The sequence below is a fragment of the Pecten maximus genome, chromosome 18 (genome assembly GCF_902652985.1).
Source record: "Pecten maximus chromosome 18, xPecMax1.1, whole genome shotgun sequence".
Taxonomy (NCBI): Eukaryota; Metazoa; Mollusca; class Bivalvia; order Pectinida; family Pectinidae; genus Pecten; species Pecten maximus.
The window spans coordinates 26,272,095-26,296,681 of NC_047032.1; the positions used below are offsets into that span (position 1 = coordinate 26,272,095).

General features: G+C 37.1%; 2 protein-coding genes across 3 annotated transcripts; one reads left to right on the forward strand and one right to left on the reverse strand.

The window, feature by feature from the left end:
* Window positions 1-5,327: 5,327 nt before the first annotated feature.
* LOC117316413 (cathepsin B-like) lies at window positions 5,328-13,273 on the forward strand. 2 transcript variants are annotated; one of them, XM_033870974.1, is made up of 9 exons: window positions 5,328-5,432; window positions 6,546-6,680; window positions 7,511-7,726; window positions 9,110-9,225; window positions 10,047-10,131; window positions 11,034-11,178; window positions 11,926-12,039; window positions 12,522-12,650; window positions 13,067-13,273. In XM_033870974.1, exons 2-9 carry the CDS (start codon window positions 6,546-6,548, stop codon window positions 13,141-13,143), a joined length of 1,017 nt encoding a protein of 338 aa, XP_033726865.1. In that variant the 5' UTR covers window positions 5,328-5,432; the 3' UTR covers window positions 13,144-13,273. The 2 variants fall into 2 exon arrangements, with proteins under 2 accessions (XP_033726865.1, XP_033726866.1); XM_033870975.1 differs by having other exon boundaries at window positions 5,402-5,420.
* A 3,538-nt stretch (window positions 13,274-16,811) lies between these two features.
* On the reverse strand, window positions 16,812-23,875 carry LOC117316337. Its single transcript, XM_033870877.1, has 2 exons — window positions 17,640-23,875; window positions 16,812-16,916 (listed from the first exon to the last, which is right to left on the reverse strand). The coding sequence occupies exon 1, from the start codon at window positions 23,873-23,875 to the stop codon at window positions 17,987-17,989; it is 5,889 nt and encodes a 1,962-aa protein (XP_033726768.1). The 3' UTR covers window positions 16,812-16,916; window positions 17,640-17,986.
* Window positions 23,876-24,587: the final 712 nt, after the last annotated feature.

Genomic DNA, 24,587 nt, shown 5'->3' on the forward strand with positions numbered 1-24,587 from the left:
GAGATGTAAAAGGCAATATAGTATGCTAGAGGGCGATATGTTGGAGCACCTACGGAAAACCAACCCACGTTATTTTTACAATAAATTTACAAGTGTAAAATACCATACATCAACTGTATCATTGGATGATTTTTACAATCACTTCAAGGGCTTAGCAACCAACCCTGACCAAGTTGATAATCTCCAGCAGGAGTGTGCTGATTTACATGTTGATAGGGACCCCGTGTTTTTGGAACTTGACCGTGATATATCTGTTGATGAAATTAAAAGTGCTATAAAGCGTCTGAAACGTTACAAGGCACATGGAATCGATGGCCTCTTAAATGAATATTTCATCGAAGCTGGTGACATTTTAATTCAACCTTTGCATACTATTTTTAACAATGTATTTAACTCTGGGTATTTTCCTGAAGACTGGTCTACTGCAGTGATGGTTCCAGTTCATAAAAAATGTGATAAAAGTGATGTGAATAATTATCGCGGACTTAGCCTTCTGAGCTGTATGGCGAAGCTCTTCACGTCTATTCTGAATAAAAGACTTATAGAGTGGTCAGAGTCAAATGACATTTTAACTGATGCTCAGTTTGGATTTCGACCCGGATATAGCACAGTTGATGCTATTTTTGCGCTCCATGCCATTATTACAAAATCTTTAAATTTAAGTAAACGATTATATTGTTGCTTTGTTGACTATAAGAAAGCATTCGATTCAGTTGATCGTTGCAAACTATGGCAAAAATTGTCTTAATTAGGAATTAGAGGGAAATTGTTATTAATCTTAAAAACCATGTATAAAAAGGTGAAGACCTGTGTCTCATCTAATGGTATTTTTTCACTAATAATCTGGGCCTCGCCCAAGGGGAAATTTTATCCCCAATAATGTTCTCAATGTACGTTAACGACTTTGAAAATGATTTCATAATTAATGGTATTAAGCCATACGAATTTGGTGAACTTAGCCTCTTTTTATTAATGTAAGCTGATGATCTGGTGCTTCTTGCTGAATCAGCTGAAGAGCTGCAAAACATGCTGAATAGGTTATTTGTTTATGCAAGTGCATGGAAACTGAGAGTAAATACTGATAAAAGTAAAATTGTGGTTTTTAGAAATGGGGGTCGGTTAAGAAATGAGGAGAGTTGGCTTTTTGATGGAAAGCAATTTGAAGTTGTTGAACATTTTACTTACCTGGGGGTTATCTTTAAATATAATAATAAATTCAATATTGTACAAAAACAACTATCAGTGCAAGGTCGAAAGGCGCTGTGTTTGCATTACTTAAAAAGTGTAAAAACATGAATTTAAATTGTCATACATTAATTAAACTTTTCGATACCTATGTGTCCAGTATATTGTATTATGCATCCGAAGTTTGGGGTTCATGCAAGGGTCATGATATTGAAAATGTACACTTGGAGTTTTGTAAAAAGATTTTATGTGTTAAAAAATCCACATGTAATGTAATGATTTATTTTGAATTGGGTAGATTTCCAATTGTGTATACCCAGTGTTATAATGTAATTAAGTACTGGTTCAAGCTATTAAGTTCTAAGAATTGTATCCTTAGAGCTACATACGATGAATTAATGTATATGCCAAAGCGAAATAGTATATTCAATTGGTTAACTTTTGTAAAAGATAAACTTTTTTCACTCGGGCTTGGTGATATGTGGATAAATCAAAACAATTTAGATATTTCTGTAGACGTGCCATATATTAAGCAAAGAATTTTTGACGCTGCACGACAAGACATGTTCGCAATATTGGAGAATTCCTCAAAATGTAATTTGTATAGACTTGTAGTAGATGATATATCACTACAACATTATTTAAGTAAATATATAACAAAACGCAATAGAATTGTTTTTAGTAGATTACGTCTCTCAGCACATAATCTGTACATTGAAACTGGTCGATATCAGAATATTGGAAGAAGTGAACGTTTGTGTTAAGTTTGTCAATCTGGTGACCTAGAAGATGAATATCACTTCCTCTTCATTTGTCCAAACTTTCAAGCCTTAAGATCAAGATGCATTAAGACGTATTATTGGAAAAAACCATCAGTATTTAAGATGATACAATTAATTAGTACAACTAACTTCAAAGATTTAACAATGTTATGTAAATATGTATATGATGCCACACAATTAAGTAAAAACTTGATATAATTTAAAACAATCTCACAGATGTCCATTCTCTACAGGTATTGTTATGTCACTGCTATATCGCTGTGACCGCCAGTTTATTGTATATATGTGACATGTACTGATGAGCTGTAAAGCTTAAAGTCAATAAAATGAATGAATGAATGTGTAGACTGTCGGCGCTGTAGTACCTTTGTGACAGGTAGTGTATAGACTATTGGCGCTGTAGTACCTGTGTGACAGGTAGTGTATAGACTGTCGGCGCTGTAGTATCTTTGTGACAGTGTATAGGCTGTCGGCGCTGTAGTACCTGTGTGACAGGCAGTGTATAGACTATTGGCGCTGTAGTACCTGTGTGACAGGTATGTATAGTTTGTCGGCGCTGTAGTACCTGTGTGACAGTGTATAGACTGTCGGCGCTGTAGTACCTTTGTGACAGGTAGTGTATAGACTGTCGGCGCTGTAGTACCTGTGTGACAGGTATGTATAATTTGTCGGCGCTGTAGTACATGTGTGATAGTGTATAGACTGTCAGAGCTGTAGTACCTGGGTGACATGTACAGGTATGTATAGTTTTTCGGCGCTGTAGTACATATGTACCTGTGTGACAGTGTATAGACTGTCGGCGCTGTAGTACCTGTGTGACAGACAGTGTATAGACTGTCGGCGCTGTAGTACCTGTGTGACAGACAGTGTATAGGCTGTCGGTGCTGTAGTACCTGTGTGACAGGTATGTATAGTTTGTCGGCGCTGTAGTACCTGTGTGACAGACAGTGTATAGACTGTCGGCGCTGTAGTACCTGTGTGACAGACAGTGTATAGGCTGTCGGCGCTGTAATACCTGTGTTACAATGTATAGACTGTCGGCGCTGTAGTATCTTTGTGAAACACAGTGTATAGACTGTCGGCGCTGTAGTAAATGTGTGGCAGGTAGTGTAAAGACTGTCGGCGCTGTAGTACCTGTGTGACAGACAGTGTATAGGCTGTCGGCGCTGTAGTACCTGTGTGACAGGTATGCATAGTTTGTCGGCGCTGTTATACCTGTGTGACAGATAGTGTATAGACTGTCGGCGCTGTAGTACATGTGTGACAGACAGTGTATAGACTGTCGACGCTGTAGTACCTGTGTTACAGACAGTGTATAGACTGTCGGTGCTGTAATATCTGTGTTACAGTGTATAGACTGTCGGCGATGTAGTACCTGTGTGACAGACAGTGTATCGGCTGTCGGCGCTATAGTACCTGTTGTGACAGTTTATGTATAATTTGTCGGCGCTGTAGTAACTGTGTGACAGACAATGTATAGACTGTCGGCGCTGTATTATGTGTGACAGACAGTGTATAGACTGTCGGCGGTGTAGTACCTGTGTGACAGTGTAAAGCCTGTCGACGGTGTCTTTAATTCAGGACTGGAGACGCCGGGGTATTCCCCGATGACATAACACACCCACGAAGAACAAGTATTTCTGTCAAAGGAAATTCATAATAATGGTTAAGTGTGGGACTAAAAGACCCTTTAGTATGAGCAATTAAAACACTCCAAACCCTCCGCCCTTTTTAGAATTTCGTATAATTGTCGGAAAGTGTTGGGTCGTTGCATCTTCCCAGTGTGTATAGTTTTAAGTTAACGTACTTCCGCAGTCTCGTAATAAGCGTTTAAACGGCCTTGATCTAGTCCTTGTTAAGGTCGTTCTTGATAATTTAAATCACGAGAAAAAGGCTTAAGGGTCCGGAAGAATTTAAGTACTGTGTAGACAAACGGAACTTAAGCGATTGTAAGATTAGAGATAGGGACGATACTTTGAACTAGTGTTAGTAAGCCAAGATACAAAACAGTGTACACACTGATACCAAGAAATGCAGAATTTTCTAAATAATTAATCAAAATATAATTCATATATGATTGATTCCATGTCGAAATGATCATATATCTAATATATGAGAAATGGAGTCAAACGTCCAGGTCAAATTTTGTAACTTAACACTAATGAACATTTGCGATGGCAATATGAAGCAGTGTTAGTCGGAATGAAACCATGAGTCAACTGAGCTAAAAGTGAAGGTCATCCCGTCAGAGGTCAAGTAAGTTCAGACAGAGGTAAAGATCAAATTGTGTATCTTTTCACTGATTAACATTTTGTTATATTATTTTGAAGTAAGGTTGGTCGGAATTAAGCAAGGAGTCTGATGATCAAAGATCAAGGTCACTGGGTCAGAATCGGGGTAATTGAGTGTAAGGTCAAGGTCAGATTTTATATACTTTTACCGATTAATATTCTGTTGTGACATGATAAAGCAAAATTTGTCAACTGACCAAAGGTCAAAGTCACTCGGTCTGAAAGTTCGTTTCAGGTGTTTTGGACTCATAGCTCTTCCCCAACACTTCAATGGTGAATCTCCTGGTAGGAAAAGAAAAATCTGTCTTTGAAAGGGTAAAGCCTCGTGCTGACGAACCAAACCCTTACACACCGGTTGAGATAAGGGGTTCTCTTCACGACATCATGTAGGATTATATTGATCCATACTTTTGTGAGATTTTCATCCCTACGGTGAGCTACATAAGCTCGTCCTCAATACCTGTATGACGTCACGGCAACAATGCAATGATGTCATCAATTCCTTCATGTCACGTCAACACTGACTTACATTGATGCAACGCCAATACCTGATACGTAAGAGGGATTTCAACCCCTTGGGAATCAGACAGGCAGCCGAGTGTTTTCAGATCAAGGATCTCTCTTCGGGCTAAGATCCCCCTGTCTCACGCACAAGAGTCTTTCTTCATCTGTATTTACAATATATTGTATGTAAATCATAAAAAGAACTTCTGAAATAGTAATATACAGTTTTGCCGCTGATTTCCAGTTGCTTTATAAAATAAATATATCTTTATATAGCAATTCTATTCTGAAACCAGATTAAAGAATACATTCGTGCAAACTTTATGTAGTTCATATACCATACTCATCATTTATTGTTAGATAAATACTTAAAGTTAAAATTATATAGGCAAACTGTATTATCATAAAGATAACCCTTATCGCGACATATTGAACTACCACATGACCACATAACGTAACATATCGTCAACTGCCCTGCTTAACCAAGATAAGCCCGTCCGTCATGAGCAATATCAGTGTCTGGAATATTCTATAATGTAAATGAGGGTAGGTTCAGTATCCAGGTCTCGTGGTTTCGTTCTCATGACCAGGATGACTCCAGTCTGATGATAGAATATAAAGTCCGATCGGCCGATATTGATCAGTATTTTTCGGTGGGGTAAGTGACAAGGTGAGTCGAGGATATGCCTCTCATTTATTTTTTCTAAACAATGCTTTAATTTATATTTTATTTGTTACCCATTGACGCTATTTTATGAATAAGAACATTGTTATACCATATACATAATATTATAAAACGTATCAACATACCAATTTATTATATAATATAACTTAGTGATAAAACATTCAAGCACCGCATTTTCCTAAAAGATATGTTTTTATGAGACACAAAGTTATAAAACACCTGCATTTTCGACATCATGATAAAAGTTGAATATTGTAAGTCAGACGTGCTCGATTCTGGGTTGGTATAACCGTGGTTCAGATGTCAACACCCTAGTTCTCGAGAACTAGATTAATGTTGCTGGTCGATGAAGCTGAAGACGGTTATTCACCGTAGCACCTGGTCGTATTATCATTGTAGTTATCAGGAGTCGTCATGACAACCTATATTTTTATTGATATTTTGCCATCGTTAAACTCAATTTAGAGTTAGAACGATGGTTTCGTTATTAAGTCGGTACTTTGGTCTTGTTTCGGAACATTACCCAACGACATATTAAACATTACACCACGAATGAGTTAGAGTTGTCGGATCCACAACGCAACAAAAACAGCGTGCGCATATATATATATATATATATTGCAATGTCATTTTAAATTTCGTGTTAATTTTTGTCAATATGAAGTTAAAAAATGGAATCTGATTTTCATGAATCTTTAATTTTCTTAAACTACATATATATTAAACGTTAGTGGGCCGGGGGTGTTTCCCACGCGTTCGAGAACGTTTCTTTACAGCCTACATGATATTAACTGTATTGTTACGCGTGTTAGGATCTTGAAAGATATTTTGCGATAAAATGTACATAAAACAATGACAAGAAATTAATTAATCTCCATTAATTATTTTGTATATTCATGAAGTTCATCAAAGTTCATTATTTCTTACCAAAAATGACACATAAGTTATCAACCATAACATGTAGAAGTATTGGGATCAACGATATTCAAAACAGATATCCTTCTGAATTCGGTTACCATACCATTATCCATTGTTTGTTTATTCTCAAATATATTTTTATGTCTGCATACTCAGCAATATTTCGTTAAATTTTGCCAGATGAAGTTTTTGGCAGTTCTGTGTGTGCTGGTGGTGACGTCCTGGGCTAAGCCCAGCGATGACCTTGCAAGTCTCTTGACCTCTGACCTCGACCTGATGGCAAAGTACATCAACTCCGTCGGTACAACATGGAAGGTGAGTATCACATATCTTTCTTTAGGTCACATTTTATCGTGTTTAAGACCATATCCACAACGAAGGTATTTGAACACAAGGATTTCTTTTTGATAACAACATGCTTTTCTTATCAAGACTGACACACAGATGATAGGGCATGCATTTTACCTCGATCCCGTGGTCATTGTCGTTATCCCTGTAGGTGAGTTGTTCCTTCCTGTCTGGTTGAGGTTTTTATAGTTCAACATACTGAAATTCCACACCTGCACTCAGAAGCATGATGTCCCATTGAATTATAAAGGGACCTAGCTTGTTCTTTATTTGAAAACAAAAACGAATTCAATTCCATTAGTTGACGAGTTCTCTGTTGAAGAATTTCCTCCAGTAGTCCTATCGATCCGATTTTTTTTGCAAATAGTAGGCTGATATTATGATGCTTGTATTGTATTTGAACATTTTGTACTCCGATGCTGATAGATAAAGCTTTTTTTACATGTAATAGTGGTATATAAATCATTAATGCATTTAAAATATACAAGTATAATCATACTTGCTCACTTAACCAGAGGTGATGGCGCTTGTTGATTAACCTCGTGGTTACGTTGTTACTACCTTATCTCATGTTGAGGATACAACCGAAGGTGGATTTTAGTTAGATTTGTATATTTCTTACCCTTCCGGCTCTAATTGTCTTGTATTCCTGGTATTTTTTTCTAATGGTATTTTGTTTGTATTCTGACATTCTGTTGATTTTTAGTTAGAATAGTTTCGTTTACCCTCTGTATTTACTGTTGTGTTTATTATATAACTGGATATATTTGAATTGAACTTCGACCTTTGACCTACAGGCCGGTGAGAACTTCCGTCATGTTCGCAAGGAGGATCGTGTCGTGTACGCGAAGACGATGTGTGGCACACTTCCGACCCCAGATCACATGAAACTCCAGGAAAAACATATGCACATCCCGGATGACCTTCCAACCAATTTTGATTCCCGAACTCAATGGCCTAACTGTCCAACTCTTAAGGAAGTTAGGGACCAGGGGGCGTGTGGGTCATGTTGGGTATGTATGGCGTTATCATGTATATGACATCATTATATGACGTCATTGTAGCAGTCTATTTATAACGATACAAAAATCAAAGTATAACCGCAGTTCTTTCATTTTTGTGTATTCAATGAAACCAATTTTTTCTGTTTTTGATAAATGATGATATTTAAATGATGCAATCTTGGTTATTTGTATGTTTTCTTTTAATAATTGATGCTATCTTGAATATCAATTTAAAAAAATGTCTTCGCTGATTCGTCAAAATGCTCCGAAACAAAATAATGCCACTCGTTTCTATGTAAGTATACGTTGTTTAATTTAACTGAATAAGGATGTCGCATTGTTTGTTATCGGTCATGTAACAATGTTTCCTTTGCTATTGTAACAGTATTTCCTTTGTTATTGTAACAGTATTTCCTTTGTTATTGTAACAGTATTTCCTTTGTTATCGGTCATGTAACAGTATTTCCTTTGTTATTGTAACAGTATTTCCTTTGTTATTGTAACAGTATTTCCTTTGTTATTGTAACAATATTTCCTTTGTTATTGTAACAGTATTTCCTTTGTTATTGTAACAGTATTTCCTTTGTTATTGTAACAGTATTTCCTTTGTTATTTTTAACAGTATTTCCTTTGTTATTGTAACAGTATTTCCTTTGTTATTGTAACAGTATTTCCTTTGTTATTGTAACAGTATTTCCTTTGTTATTGTAACAATATTTCCTTTGTTATTGTAACAGTATTTCCTTTGTTATCGGTCATGTAACAGTATTTCCTTTGTTATCGGCCATGTAACAATATTTCCTTTGTTATCGGTCATGTAACAGTATTTCCTTTGTCATTGTAACAGTATTTCCTTTGTTATTGTAACAGTATTTCCTTTGTTATTGTAACAGTATTTCCTTTGTTATTGTAACAGTATTTCCTTTGTTATTGTAACAGTATTTCCTTTGTTATCGGTCATGTAACAGTATTTCCTTTGTTATTGTAACAGTATTTCCTTTGTTATTGTAACAGTATTTCCTTTGTTATTTTTAACAGTATTTCCTTTGTTATTGTAACAGTATTTCCTTTGTTATTGTAACAGTATTTCCTTTGTTATTGTAACAGTATTTCCTTTGTTATTGTAACAATATTTCCTTTGTTATTGTAACAATATTTCCTTTGTTATTGTAACAGTATTGCCTTTGTTATCGGTCATGTAACAGTATTTCCTTTGTTATCGGCCATGTAACAATATTTCCTTTGTTATCGGTCATGTAACAGTATTTCCTTTGTCATTGTAACAGTATTTCCTTTGTTATTGTAACAGTATTTCCTTTGTTATTGTAACAGTATTTCCTTTGTTATTGTAACAGTATTTCCTTTGTTATTGTAACAATATTTCCTTTTCAGGCTTTTGGAGCTGTCGAGGCTATGTCTGACAGAATCTGTATCAAATCCGGAGGTAAATCCAACTTCCATATCTCCGCTGAGGATCTGACGTCATGCTGCAAGAACTGTGGAAACGGGTAGGTAATATATATAAGTATTAAAACATAACTAAATCAAAGAAAACAGAAAATGTCAAGTTTACATCCTAAAAACGATATGGTTTTAATTGTTTACCTAGCTCGCTTGATCGCTTTCCCTCTGATCAGACACCTTCATGTTATATTAGTTGTTGGTCGCATCGCACATGTCTAATGATGTATAATTGAACAATGACTCTAAAAATAATTTTAAAGACTTTATAACAATTAACCAAAATGACAATATTGATCTGCCAAATAATTTACTTGATCGATTAGCTAATACACAAACTGACCAATGAAAATGCTATACAAAATATGTGCAATGCTTTTGCAACGGCTACCTCTAATATTTGATAAGAAATATAAACGTACTAACACCAACAATGAGAGAGAGAGAGAGAGAGAGAGAGAGAGAGAGAGAGAGAGAGAGAGAGAGAGAGAGAGAGAAACATGGTACACTAATAAATGTGACCAGTTGTGAAAAGAATTTCATACATCGGAAAAGGAATACAGCAGGGTTAAAAATGAAGCAAATGGGAGAAGGTAACCACATCATTCGTTTTTTTTCGATTCTTGATAATTCCCTTTTACTCGGAACCAGTAACCATGAGTCGCCATGTCTCTTATCATATTTGTGTTATTTGGCTATGTTACCCTAATCGCCCGCGATATCATACGACGTGACCTCCGTGGAGGTAGCCACCAGCTACTGTACAAAAAAAACACCACCCCACAATGATACACGGTAATAAACGCAGCATACAATAAAACGTATCTATGTCAGTTGTGAAATAAAACGTGTCTTATTTATTTTTTAGTTGTGACGGTGGATTCCTCGAGGCTGCCTGGTCTTACTACGAAAGGACTGGATTGGTCACTGGTGGACAGTATAACAGTAAACAGGTACATGCTGACCATGTCGTCGTCATATATTGACGTGCTGTTTATAATTTTATAATTATTATACTTTAAACAAACACTTAAGTGGACTCTTTAACAGTAAATAGGCATTGGCGTGGCGTATATGATTATATATCTATATAAGTGTTTACTGAATATACCTGAAACGTGCTGTATATAATTATATATATATATATCGGTTTATACTGAATATACCTTAAACCGCCACTGAAGTGGACACTATAATATCAAGCAGGTAAACGATGACCAAATCGTCATCATCTTTTGACGTGATGTAGGTTTATTTATACTGAATAAACATTCAACAGACTCTTAAGTGGACTGCACATACCTACATGAACGAAGTACTGCACAGAGTAATCATATTTAATTTAAAAAACGTGACAAAAGGATTGTGTCGAAATTGTTACAACATTATCAACGCTCTTTTCTCCAATATGTACATCAAAGGTTTTACAATGATTGACATTACTTGGCATCAAATAACAGTATTGTGACATGTCAAAGAGCAACATGTTAACAGTTTGAAAAATGGTATAGAGATGTGTTACGTGCGAAATCTACTGCTGGTCTTAATACAATTTAAAATTTCGATTGAATTAAATATACTGATCTAGAATCATACTACAGAGCCTGCAGTTACAGAAATTTCATCCTTTTTACGTAAAAGTGGCCAGTATAGATCATCCCCTTACAAGCACAGTCTAGCAGGAATTTCCCTTTAGCCTAATGGTAGGAGAGAGGTCGCTAGTTTGAGGCACTAAACGGGGAGGATATTTTTCAATACATTTTCCTATTACATACTGTAAATACTTCATGATTTCTCTCCAGAAAGTTTTTCGGATTTCCTCTTGTTAATTTGGTTGAATCTCATTCCTCATCAGGGATGTCAGCCATACCTTGTTCCCTCTTGCGACCACCACGTGGTTGGAAAGGAAAAGCCATGCGGCAAATCTCAGCGAACCCCGAAATGTTCCAGGGAGTGTGAATCCGGATACAACAACACTTTCGAAAATGACAAGCATAAGGGTGAGTGTTACTGCAGTTTTAAAGAGGATGTTGTACAAAACACACACGATATTAGCGCCTTTCAATTCACACTGAGAGTAAGATACAGTAGAGGGAAAATGCTGTAGTTTTTGTTTTATTTGATATCATTTTCACCACTTACACAGAATATGTTTCTTCTCCAATCCCCGAAAGGATGACATATTTACATGGCATTTCAGTTCATTGACTTGGTTTATTCGTGCATCTTTACTAAAACTGCATCATACAGCCGAACGTGATGCAACTCTCTAGAGATTAACGTTGTTGTAGAATAAATTTGTCGGTTGACATTCCATGTAATCTGTTTTAGGTTTGACGCTACGTATTATCACTCACGATAAAAGACCCACTGTATTACACCATCCTGTTTCATGCTCTCACGATAAAAGACCCACTGTATTACACCATCCTGTTTCATGCTCTCACGATAAAAGACCCACTGTATTACACCATCCTGTTTCATGCTACTCCTGTTCTATCTTTTAACACCGTTTATGAATATCCCTATTGATCCTTTAGTTCCTACTGTAAATATATGTATTTTGGCGGGCTAAAATCTAACCGACAACCGAATTTACAGATTATAGTGATGAAACGGCGCCTCTGCAATACTGCTGTAAGAAAACGTACACAGAAAATGAAATTGGCGCAGTCATTAAAACATAACCGATATGTTTTTTAGCGTTTACACTATCTAAATTTGCTGGTGCCATTAACTCGTTTCAGGTATGGCCCCATACAGCTTGAGGTCGGTAGAAAAGATAATGACTGACATCATGACAAACGGTCCAGTCGAGGCAGCATTCACAGTATACTCGGACTTCCTCACCTACAAATCTGGTTAGTACATCACCGCAGAGGCAATGCGTGACGATACAATCTATTAAACGAGTTAATCAGTTGAACATGTTAAATACATTTTATATTGCAATGACACGAGTGTAAGATTAAGCTTTATCATAGAAAATCTTAAATATTTCTTATCATTGCTATTTTTTCGAGCTTACTGATTGGTGAATAGCATATATAGTCATTTGTGTAATACGCATTCATTGGTGTTAAAAGTGCATCAAAATATAACACTTTCATTAATTAGCAATTTCAGTGGTGTTTTACCCGTAACATTCTATTGTTCGTTTTGTGATGTCGTTTTGTGATGTCGGTATCATGCTGTTTAACTCAATCAGTTGAGTGAAAGACTAGTAGCCAGATCAGAGGTACCGGATTCTGTCTTTAGCGAAGCAACAAAAAATATGCACATGTATAATTATTTATAACTCCCTTTACATATGTGTTGTATGTACTATATATGTGTGTTGTAGGTGTGTACAAGCACACAACAGGCCAGGCCCTTGGAGGTCACGCCATCAAACTGCTGGGATGGGGAAATGAGGACGGATCAGACTACTGGCTCGTAGCCAACTCCTGGAACCCAGACTGGGGAGATAACGGTGTGTTAACTGATATGAACTAATGGACCCGAAGTCAATGCCAATCTGTTCCAACGTATTTGCCCCGATACTAATGAACCTTCATACTATTTATTTTACCTCCTTACAAATTATTAAATCTCTATTCCAAGTTGTTTAACCTCTACACAAAATTATGTAACATACATACCAAGTTATTTAACCTCCAAACAAAGTCATGTTACCTCTATACCAAGTTATTTAACTTCCCTAGTTGTGTAACCTCAATGTTAAGTTATTTACATCTATTTACATGTACCATAACGGTATAACATTGATGATCTATATTTACATTAGGATCTAACAGAAATTTTAATATTCTCAGATAAAGATTATAAAGTAAGTTACTTTAAAATGTTTGCCTTAAACTTCATTTATTTCTTTTGAATACATTTTAGGTTTTTTCAAGATCCTCCGAGGACGTGACGAATGTGGTATCGAATCACAAGTCGTCGCTGGTGAACCTAAACTCTAGAGGACGTTTTCACGTCATAAACGACGTCAGAACTGAAACTCCTAATGACGTTATAAATCAAAACAAATCATCGATGTATCACTTATCTGTGTCTGTCTTTGTTGCTCAATAAATGCTGTTTAAGTTAATATATACTTGTTTGTAATCATACTGCGTTGATATTAAAAAAATCAGGTGTCTAAATTCGCTACAAAATTCCACTTTTCATCGTTTATCTAATCATTATGCTGTGAACACCGACAGACAGACGGATTGCAATTCAAACACAAAGTCTATAAAACAAGGACAAACAATCTGTAATGATGACAACAGAACCATTATCAACAATTATCGACACGTCTGACTATCGCAGAAGAAAACGAAAATTTGCCAAAGACTTCCTGACTTGGAACATAACATTTTAATAAGCTCAAACGCTGTGACGTCACATTACACTATCACAACATGATAACATACAATAATGTAAAGGTACACATACATTTCTTCACTATGAACATGATTTAAATGCAAGTGATCTACGAGAATAAGTTTCGATTTTTAGTAATTTGAGAGTTCTTTGTTTTTTTTTGTCAAGTGATGTGGATTTGAAGTTTATTATGTTAAAAATGCTAGTATGCTAAAGTTTCGGATGCCAGTTCTAAACAACATTGCCAGAATCATCCTTTATAAATATCCTAACTTCAATTTAACAAATATTACAATACACATAATCTTATTATATTTTTACGGTACACAAAATTTACAATGGACATTGTTTTAAAAATGTTATTATTACAATTTGTATCTGCAAAAATATTCTGATCAAACGAAAAATTATGTTAATGGTGATATCTTATTCAAGTCAGAAATCAGGTTTAAACACGGTTTTGTACATTATAGACACCTGATTATCAAATAAATTCCATTTGTTCAATTTGGTTTGCCGTCAGAGAAGATAACTGGTATGGTAAAAGTGATCTTTTAACAGTAATTCGTTAAAATTATTTGAAACTGTAGGACAAATATGGACAAAGCAAATCTATACATGAGGAATATTGAGCTGTAATGGGGAGAGTAAAACCAGTCTGGTTAACGAAAGCTTATCGACGACACCATGCAAAACTTGGTTTTAATTTTAGACACATACTGTGTTTTACATCTTAGTTGATTTGGTAGTCAAGGACTTGTTCCTAATATCACAATTTCCGTGACAGATGCCGTCTACTAACGGAATACATTTCAATACAAGGGTTTGAGAAAAAGCTATTGATGACGCCCATGGGAACATTCATGGTCGACATAGTAGTGATCTCATTGGGAATATTCTTTATACAACAATATGTGAGTGTTATTCGACTTCCTATATATCATTTAATCATTACAATTGTTGTATAACAAAATGTTTATACACCAGACGTGGCATATACTGTGAATGCGTTTGATTGGCTGAGATGGTGAACTTTGACCATGATTGTCGCTTCACAAAAAGAAATTAAAAGCGTCGCGTATGTGATAATCGGAATATTTTTATAGATATATTTCTATCAATTCATTACTTTGAGGATAATTAACATGTTCATTACATGTTACGATTTGTAATAAACATATTTCAGAAATTTCCAGTTTCAATTTTGCATATCAAATACCTGTATTTTCATTTAACAGTTTATCTCCTCAGATATATTTAAATGTACAACATGAAGTTATATACATGTACATATAATACAATATCATATATTTATTAAGTGAAAACGTAAATACACGAATTAAACATTTAATCAGTTAAGCAGTTTATTTGATCTCCTCAGATACATTTAAATGTACAACACGAGTTTATATACATACACAAATATATATAATACAATTACATATTAATTAAGTGAAAACGTAAATTCACGAATTAAACATACAATTCATAACTTATATTCACTTAAGTAATGGTATTCATCCCCTACATGGATGTTACAAAATGATAATTGTCACCTTCCATTACAGTCCGTGTTCTTACGCCACGACTGATATCGTAAACAAAAACACGTTTGAACAGAGCAGGTCAAGTCATATTCGGAATAACTTTCAGGGGGATTGGGCATAAGTTGTCACAATATTATCAGCGCCCTTTCCTCCAATGGAAACATCAAATTTATAATAAAATGTATAACCTGCTCCTGTTGTTGATTAACTGTCCATGAACAATAGCATCGGACCAAAAGCAGAAGCAAAGTGACAAAACTGAATCCATCAAAGGATCTAAAAATGAATGGTGCACTATGTTGTAACACAATTTATTAATTCAAACTTTCAAACACACGCACGCCATAGGTGTCGGTGAGTTACGCCTAATGAAATGTTAAGTGCAATAAATCCCTTATGGAACCCGTCTGCTTTTTCAGTGATCCGTATCGGGGTACAAAGGGAGAAAGAGAGACAATTATGTTGAAGTAGAAATAAAGTTAGGTTAATAATTTACACGTAGTGTTGTATATCTCCTTGACGTGAATTCCTGTAGTTCGTGTATTTATCAGAATTATTCATAACATATACTGCCAAAAGAATCGTTGTTATCCCGAAACATATTCCACCGACCACCGCTAGAGCATACGACCATGACACCGGAAGTGACGTCTTGCAGCCGTAAATAATCACAGCGAGTATTGCACAACAAGCTGAAACAAGAGTAAAAAAGAGACATGGAAAATGTGATGATGTAAGAGAACGCATTTCTCTTTTTACTGATATAAGCTTGTGAGATTGTAGTGAGCTCTCTATGGTTTACAAAAACGGTAGCTTGTTTTTCCTTTCGTCGTCGGTCGATATTTTTTCTCAGGTCGATATGACCATGTATCAGAATAATATGATTATATATCAATGACTAAGTAATGTAACGTTTAATGACTAAGTGATATCACTTTTTAATGACTAAGTGATATCACTTTTTAATGACTAAGTGGTAAAACGTTTTAATGAGTAAGTGATTTATAGAGGATATTGAATGAGAAGCACGAGTGAAAAATATCTAAATATTCTGTCATACGAGTAAAATATATGTTTTATTGCATTTTTGCCTGAGAAATATAGAGATTTATGAAACTTATAAAACTTATATTTTCACTGCAGCGATGAGCAGTGAAAATATAAGATTTTGCAGTGAAAATATAAGTTTTGCAGTGAAAATATAAGTTTTCCGTTTTTGACCAGTCAGAACTGACCTTTGTATTCACCTCGTTGAAACTTGCCAATTTTTCCAATCGAAGCGGAGATAGATAAATTGGTTATTTTGCTTTATCTTTGAAATATTCTGACCAGTTTTTGACTAAATATTCACTTGATATTAGTTATCCATGCACAGATTCTCCGATAACAGCAGAAAACGCTTAAATTGCGCTGATCACTCCTTTCAAAATGGCGCCGTCATGTTGACGTGGAGTAACGTCATAAAGAGATGACGTCATTACTGAATCCCGCACTTTTTGACAATTAATTTTTCGATGGTTTTAATTTTGTTTTTCAGTTTATGAAATGCAATAAACAGAAAATTGAATGGGTTTCCCGTTAGATATAACATATATTTCACTCGTATGACAGAATATTTAGATATTTTTCACTCGTGCTTCGCACTCGTGAAAATATCGATATTCTGTCATACTCGTGTAATATATGTTATATTAAACGGGAAACCATTCAATATCCTCTATATACTGTCACCACAATTAGAGACGAACACATGATGTCTCGTTGACAGTAAGATTTTATTGTCCTTCATATCCGACAATCCGACAATCCGACAGTGAAGACTGAAATTATATATATAACACAATATCAGCACTAGTCAAATTAATTTACATGCATCATTACCATAATTGTAGTAACTACACATATGCATCTTATACACAAAAACCCAAGTTAGCTAAGAGTTATTTCCCTTGATAAGCAAATAACAACAATTAGCCCTCAATCTAGTAGCAATTAACATGACCCATAAATATAAATGTCTGAAATACAGCAACACATGTAGAAATGTAGGACCGAGCAAAGGGTCGAGCAAACAAACCAAAAATAAATATGGGGCATGCATGTATTCTACTGGGCGACTGTAGTATACAATAAAATGGTTAAAATGCTGTTTGCTAACATACCCGATAGCATTATAATAAACACTGATGTGCTATAACAACTATACTGACAAAATGGCTAGACTTATCGACTAGAAATATAGATATGACTAGTTTATATTATAAACATTATAATCAATGACATTGTATCAACACATACAATATTTAGGACTAGAATGCCCAACTGTCACACTGTGTATCAAAACGTAAACAATCTGACCCAGTTACGGCGCCAAATTCTAAAAATACACAAAATATCAGACCATGCTTTCCGCACGGGACATTATATAGTTTATGAACAGGTTGCTAGACTTACAACCTATATTGTTTATGAACAGGTTGCTAATAACTTATATTACAGTGTTACATATTTATCGTTATTATGCAGTTATTCAATAAACCTACATTTTGGTTTGCCAGGGTACCAGGTATCATTTTCGAAGCTGGCTGAACAGCACATGTTGCAATGTATGTCAAAAACTACCTTACAAATAAAAGAGTTCCAAGTATTGATAGTCAGGAACGATAACTCTTGAGGGAGATCTCTAAAGACTAAATATCAAAGTAGTGAGAGATCCAGAATCTGGTCACAGAACACTCCCCTCCTGATATCTTGCCTAGATATCACAAAAAACATATAACAAAATTGAGTACATGTCAAAGCCAAAGGTGAAAAATCTAAATACTGATTGTCATTTTGGACTTCAAAGTTCAAATATACCTAATGTGAACCACACATTAAATACCAAGTGTCACTCATTATCAGTCTCCAGTAAAAGGACCAGTTCGCTAATAGGACGAGTGTAGTTGGATGGTGTTCCTTTAGGTGACATCACACGAACCTCTGCTGTACGAATTTTGCCATCCTCACTGGGAAACACTTCAGTAATAATGCCCATCGGCCAGTAGTTACGGGCGCACATCTTGTCTCTTAACAAGACAACATCTGAAACACGAATGTTCCTCTGATCTTTGTTCCATTTTCGTCGTTCTTGTAAACTTTGTAGGAATTCCATCCTCCATTTTTTCCAGAACATATCAGATAAACACTGAACCATCTTCCATTGTGCTCTATACATGTTTCTAATGTCAGCTGTAATGACGATATCAGTGATTGAATCACTCTTGTGAGTTAGGATGAGAGATGGACTGAGAGGATAGGGATCTTGAGGATCAGAACTCAGTGGTACCAGTGGTCGTGAATTGACAATCGCTGTCACTTCGGCGAGAAAGGTAGTAAGAACTTCATGAGTGAGAACTCCCCGTCTACTATCAAGTAGTAAAGCATCCAGGATTCTTCTGGCAACCCCGATCATTCGTTCCCACACACCCCCCATATGGGAGGCATGCGGGGGATTGAAGATCCATTTACAGCCATCCTCGAGGAGAAATTTCCTGACAGCATCATTTTCCACGTTGATTCCACCTAACTTTTCCATAGATCCAACAAAGTTGGTGCCCCTGTCAGACCTGAAAATTTTTACCTTTCCTCTGATGGATATGAACCGGCGAAGGGCATTAATGAAAGATGAAGTGCTCATCTCCTCTATTACTTCAATGTGCACCGCCCTTGAAGTAAGACAGGTAAACAGGACTGCCCATCTCTTGCTATTTGCCTGACCGCCTCTTGTCTTTCGTGTGACTATCTGCCATGGTCCAAAGCAGTCTACACCAACCGAGGTAAACGGAGGTCCTGGTTCGAGTCTCTCTGTAGGTAGGTCAGACATCTTTTGAACTCCAAGCTTACCCCTGGACTTACGGCATGTAACACAAGAGTGAATGATGGATGAGATGAGACGCTTCCCACCTGTAATCCAATAGCCTGCTTCTCGTACAGCACCTTCTGTTAGGTGACGTCCTTGGTGACATACTTTCTCGTGATAATGGCGAACAAGCAAGGTGGCGAGATGGTGTTTCCCAGGTATCAAAATGGGACTTTTCATTTGAACAGGAATGTCTGCTCTCTTCAATCTCCCTCCAACACATAACAGATTGTCCTTGTTAAGAACTGGTGATAGAGAAAGCAGGGAGCTGCCACGGTTAAGAGGTCTTCCTTTGACAAGACACTCTAAGTCTTTGCCGTAGATATCCTTTTGTACCTGGCGTATAATGAGAGTTTCTGCATGCTTGTTGTTTGTACTGTTAGACTGCGATCCAGCAGCAAAGTTTTGAAGAAACGATATGGCTCGTACAATACTAGACAATGAAGAGAACCTTTCAATTTTTTCAGCAGTAAGCCATGTTTTCTGTCTCGGTACATCAACTAGGCTGGACTTCTTTGTACAGATCTGTTCAGGCCGTACTTCTTTGTCCTGTTGAGGATCAATGAGATCAAATTGGATGGAATTCTCACGCTCCAGCAGATTGGAGAAGAGAAGCTCAGGTCCCATAATCCAGGAGCAATCCGCTAGTAAAGCTGATGGAACAAAGCGGGTTCCATGATCTGCTGGGTTGTCACTGGTACGTACATAATGCCACTGGTGAGGTTCAGAGAACTTCAAAATCCTTTCAACGCGATTGGTGACGTATACGTAGAACCTTCTTGTTTTGTTGTTGAGGTAGCCAAGTACCACTTTACTATCAGTGTAATAGGTGATGCTCTTAGGAGGTATGTCTAGTTCCTGAGACACTATTTCCGCTACTTCTATGGCTAACGACGCGGCGCATAACTCCAGGCGAGGTATGGTATGGCCCTGTTTTGGAGCTACTCTGGTTTTCCCTAGTACAAATCCAACATGGATATTGTTTTCAGAATTTTTTACCCTAAGGTATGCGACAGCAGCTACAGCATTTTCTGATGCATCACAAAAGACGTGAAAGCCTCGTTCCACAACCTCCTCCTTTCTGATGACATTGTAGGCTCTGGGAATTTTCACAGATTCCAGGTCACGTAAGCTCCGCTGCCACATTTCCCAATCTGATTTGAAATCTGTAGATAGAGCCTCATCCCAGTCGGTGGTAGAGGACATCATATTACGTAGCAAGACCTTCCCTTTTATAGTGACTGGTGCGGCAAAGCCTAATGGGTCGTATAAGCTGTTTATAGTAGCCAAAACTCCTCGTCTTGTGTAAGGTTTATCCTCAAAGTCTATCAGAAAGGGGAACGAGTCATTCCGGAGGTCCCACTGGATACCTAAACTTCTCTGGAGAGGAATTTGTTCTTGCTGTATGTCTATACCACTTATGTCTTTTGCTATATCCTCAGAGTTGAAAGCATCAAGGACCTCTTGATTATTTGACGCAATTTTATGCAACCTGATCTTGCCATTTGCACTGAGAGTCTGTTGTGTTCTTTTCATCAAAGACACTGCTGAATCTACGTCATCACAGGATGTCAATCCATCATCAACATAAAAGTTCCTTTGTACAAATTCCCTTATGTCATCTGAGGCATCCTCCACAACCTTCCTTAACCCAAAGTTAGCAACAGCTGGTGAGGGTCGATTACCAAATACATGTTTACGCATACGGTATTCAATGAGCTGTTTTGAAGGATCATTATCCTTATACCAAAAAAACCTCAAGAAGTCCTGGTGGTCTTTGAGCACAGAAAAGCAATAAAACATGCTTTCAATGTCACCGCTTATGGCAACAGCTCCCTGTCGGAATCTCATCAAAACGCCAATCAGGCTGTTTGTGAGGTCAGGTCCTTTGAGGAGGACATTGTTGAGGGATACTCCTTCGTACACCGCAGATGAGTCAAATACACCACGGATTTTATCCTTTTTCTTAGGATGGTATACACCAAAAAGTGGAAGGTACCAACACTCCGCCTGTGGGTCTAGTGTACCAGCAACTTCCGCATGTCCATTTTTGATGATCCCTTCCATGAAGGTGGTAAAGTGGTCCTTCTTCACAGGATTTCTTTCCAAACTGGCGTGAAGTATCTTGGCTCTTTTCAAGGCTTGTCCTCTATTGTTAGGTAATCGTTGCCGTGGTGACCGGAATGGTAGCGGTGCAGTTAGATTACCTTCCGCGTCCCTTTTGAACTCTGACTCCATTAACTTCATAAACAGACCACCTTCAATGGACATTCCAAGTTTTTCACTGTCTGGACCTTTCTCGAACAAGTCGTAGGGTTCTTTTCTACCTGATGCTCTCATAGGCTCAAGACGTAGAGTGAACGCGTTACAGCAGGGAGGTAATGATGACGGACGTCCATCACTCAAGATACGAGTTTTATACACAGATACATTGGAATCTGGACGGTGAACACGCCCCAGGCAGGTTTCTCCGATGATCACCCATCCCAAACTAAGTTTTTGAGCATAGGGAGCACCCTTCGGACCAATTCTTTGATCGTGGACATGGTGAGCTTCCACTAAGTCCCTTCCTATGAGTAGAGTGATGAGACAATTTGAGTCAAACTCCTGAATAGCACTGGCTATATCCCTAAGATGTGGGTGATTGTAAGCGACGTCCGGGGTTGGAATTTCTTCCTTTTCATCAGGGATCTGATTGCACTCTGTAATTACCGGCAAGTCATGTTTAGCTGTGGCATCTACACTCTGTATGATAAAACCTTCTGCTCGCCTACCCGATGTGTCACTAACACCTGAGCAAGATGACAGTGAATACTGAATTTCTGGAAACTCACAAGCACCAGCGAAATTGTCGAAGAATGTTGAAGAGGCAAGAGTCTTGTTACTCTGGTCATCGATAAGGGCATAAGTCTTTATAGCATGACCTGGATTATCTTTATGATAAACCATCACTGGAACGACCTTGGCACATGACCTTCCTCTAAACTTCCCACCACACACTTGAGTACAGGCTGTCTTTACATTTTGGTTATGAGCATTGTAATGCATTATTGTCACATGTTTATCACTGTCACATTCCTCACATTTAACAACTGTTTTGCAGTTATGACGTTGATGTGCAGGAGAACAACACCGGAAACAAAGATTTCTTTCCTGAAGAAACTTCCTCCGTACATCTATAGGTTTAGAGCTGAACTTCTTACATTTGAGAAATGAATGCGTCATGTTGTGGAGAGGACAGAACTCAGTAATATCTCTGATGATTTTATCCGATGTTTCTGAAGGCTCGTTTAAGGTAGAGGATGTTTTTCTTGTGTGGACTTTCTGCTTAGGATCCCTCTGATTTTGTGTAGAAACATTCACAGTAGAGTTTGGTGAGGCAGCATACTGAAAACTGGGGTTGTTCCTGATTTTACTCTGTTCCCGAATAAACTCACAGAAATGTACAAAGGGCGGATAACTCACATTGTTTCTCTCCATGTACCTATGAGCTGCCATTGTCCACTTTTCCTGAAGGTAGTGTGGCAATTTGTTGACTACAGGAGTAACACCAGTTGAAGAATCAAAGTACGCCAACAGTGAACTATATCTTGGGTCAGATTTCACAGCTTTTATTTCTAATAAAATGTCAGAAAGCTCATATAACTTCTTTGTGTCTTTGTTTGACAGCCTGGGAAGAAGTTCCAGTTTTTTCTTTAGTGAGGCTTCAATGCTTTCTGGGGCACCATATCTCTCGTCGAGTCTTGCCCAAATTTCCTGTATTCCTTGACTGGGATCACTGAAATATGCTGACCGCATATTGATTACTTGTTCCTTTGATCCTGGTCCAGCCCATTTGGTGAGAAGATCCATTTCCTCTAAGGCAGTAACTGATAGTTCACTCATCTTAGACTTGAAGCTATACTTCCAGGATTGATATGTTTCAGGCATATCATTGAACGGTGTTAGGCTTGCAAACAGTAAGTCTTTCTTTAAAAGTAATTTAGTGATTTCCGTTGCTGTGACTGGAGGTGGAGGTACTACTGGATAAGAACGTTCAGGTTGATAGAGCGGGACAAATGTTTGGGCAGTAGGATTTAAACCTGTATGATCATGATCAACGAGAGTCTTTACCTTCGAGTCCTGAACCTCATTGTTTAACAAGTCACTTATGTACCTTTCAGTGCGTGCCGCTGATTGTTCTGTAGGAAGTGAGGCAACAGACCCCCTTTGCGAGTTTGACAAAACATATGACCCATCTAGAGCATCAGCCTCTGCCTCAGTAGCTGCAGCCTCCTTTTCAGCAGAGAGGACTTCTAAATCCACTTCAATAGCTGCTCTCTGTTTTTTAAGTTCAGCTTCTCTTTGTAAATACTGAAGTTGTGCTTTTAGTTTTTCTGCTTTAGCTCTTGATTTTGTAGCACTTGAAGTACTTGAAGCGATTGAAGCTGTCCTAGGTGAGTTACTTTTCCTAGAGCCGACTGATTTGACAGACAATTGATCTGTTAACACAGGTTGATTTTTTTTAATGTCTTGAATGATGGCATGAAGGATTGAGAACTTCTCTTGTATAACATTATCGTTTGCACAAACATTGTTCGCAAGTAATTCCTTCTGCTGAAGACTGTGTTCTGTATGTGTTGTTTCGAGAAATTCTGTCAAGTCTTTACATAGAAGTTTGTATTTTTCACACCTCTGACTCAATTTATACAGGAAATCCTTCAGGCCTTCATAATTTCTTTCTAAAAAAGGTATATCTTTAATTTGATCACAAATGTCATCCCAACACTGTTCAATTGACCTTCTATAATCATTTAATTTCTCCTGGTAATGCTCAAAGGCCTTAGGTGAAAGCGTACGCATTCTCCGTTCTGGCAGGGCTCCTTCAGATGTAGCCATTTATGGTTCACTAGATGTATCCGTGGCAATAATTCTTCACTATACTGTCACCACAATTAGAGACGAACACATGATGTCTCGTTGACAGTAAGATTTTATTGTCCTTCATATCCGACAATCCGACAATCCGACAGTGAAGACTGAAATTATATATATAACACAATATCAGCACTAGTCAAATTAATTTACATGCATCATTACCATAATTGTAGTAACTACACATATGCATCTTTATACACAAAAACCCAAGTTAGCTAAGAGTTATTTCCCTTGATAAGCAAATAACAACAATTAGCCCTCAATCTAGTAGCAATTAACATGACCCATAAATATAAATGTCTGAAATACAGCAACACATGTAGAAATGTAGGACCGAGCAAAGGGTCGAGCAAACAAACCAAAAATAAATATGGGGCATGCATGTATTCTACTGGGCGACTGTAGTATACAATAAAATGGTTAAAATGCTGTTTGCTAACATACCCGATAGCATTATAATAAACACTGATGTGCTATAACAACTATACTGACAAAATGGCTAGACTTATCGACTAGAAATATAGATATGACTAGTTTATATTATAAACATTATAATCAATGACAGTGTATCAACACATACAATATTTAGGACTAGAATGCCCAACTGTCACACTGTGTATCAAAACGTAAACAATCTGACCCAGTTACGGCGCCAAATTCTAAAAATACACAA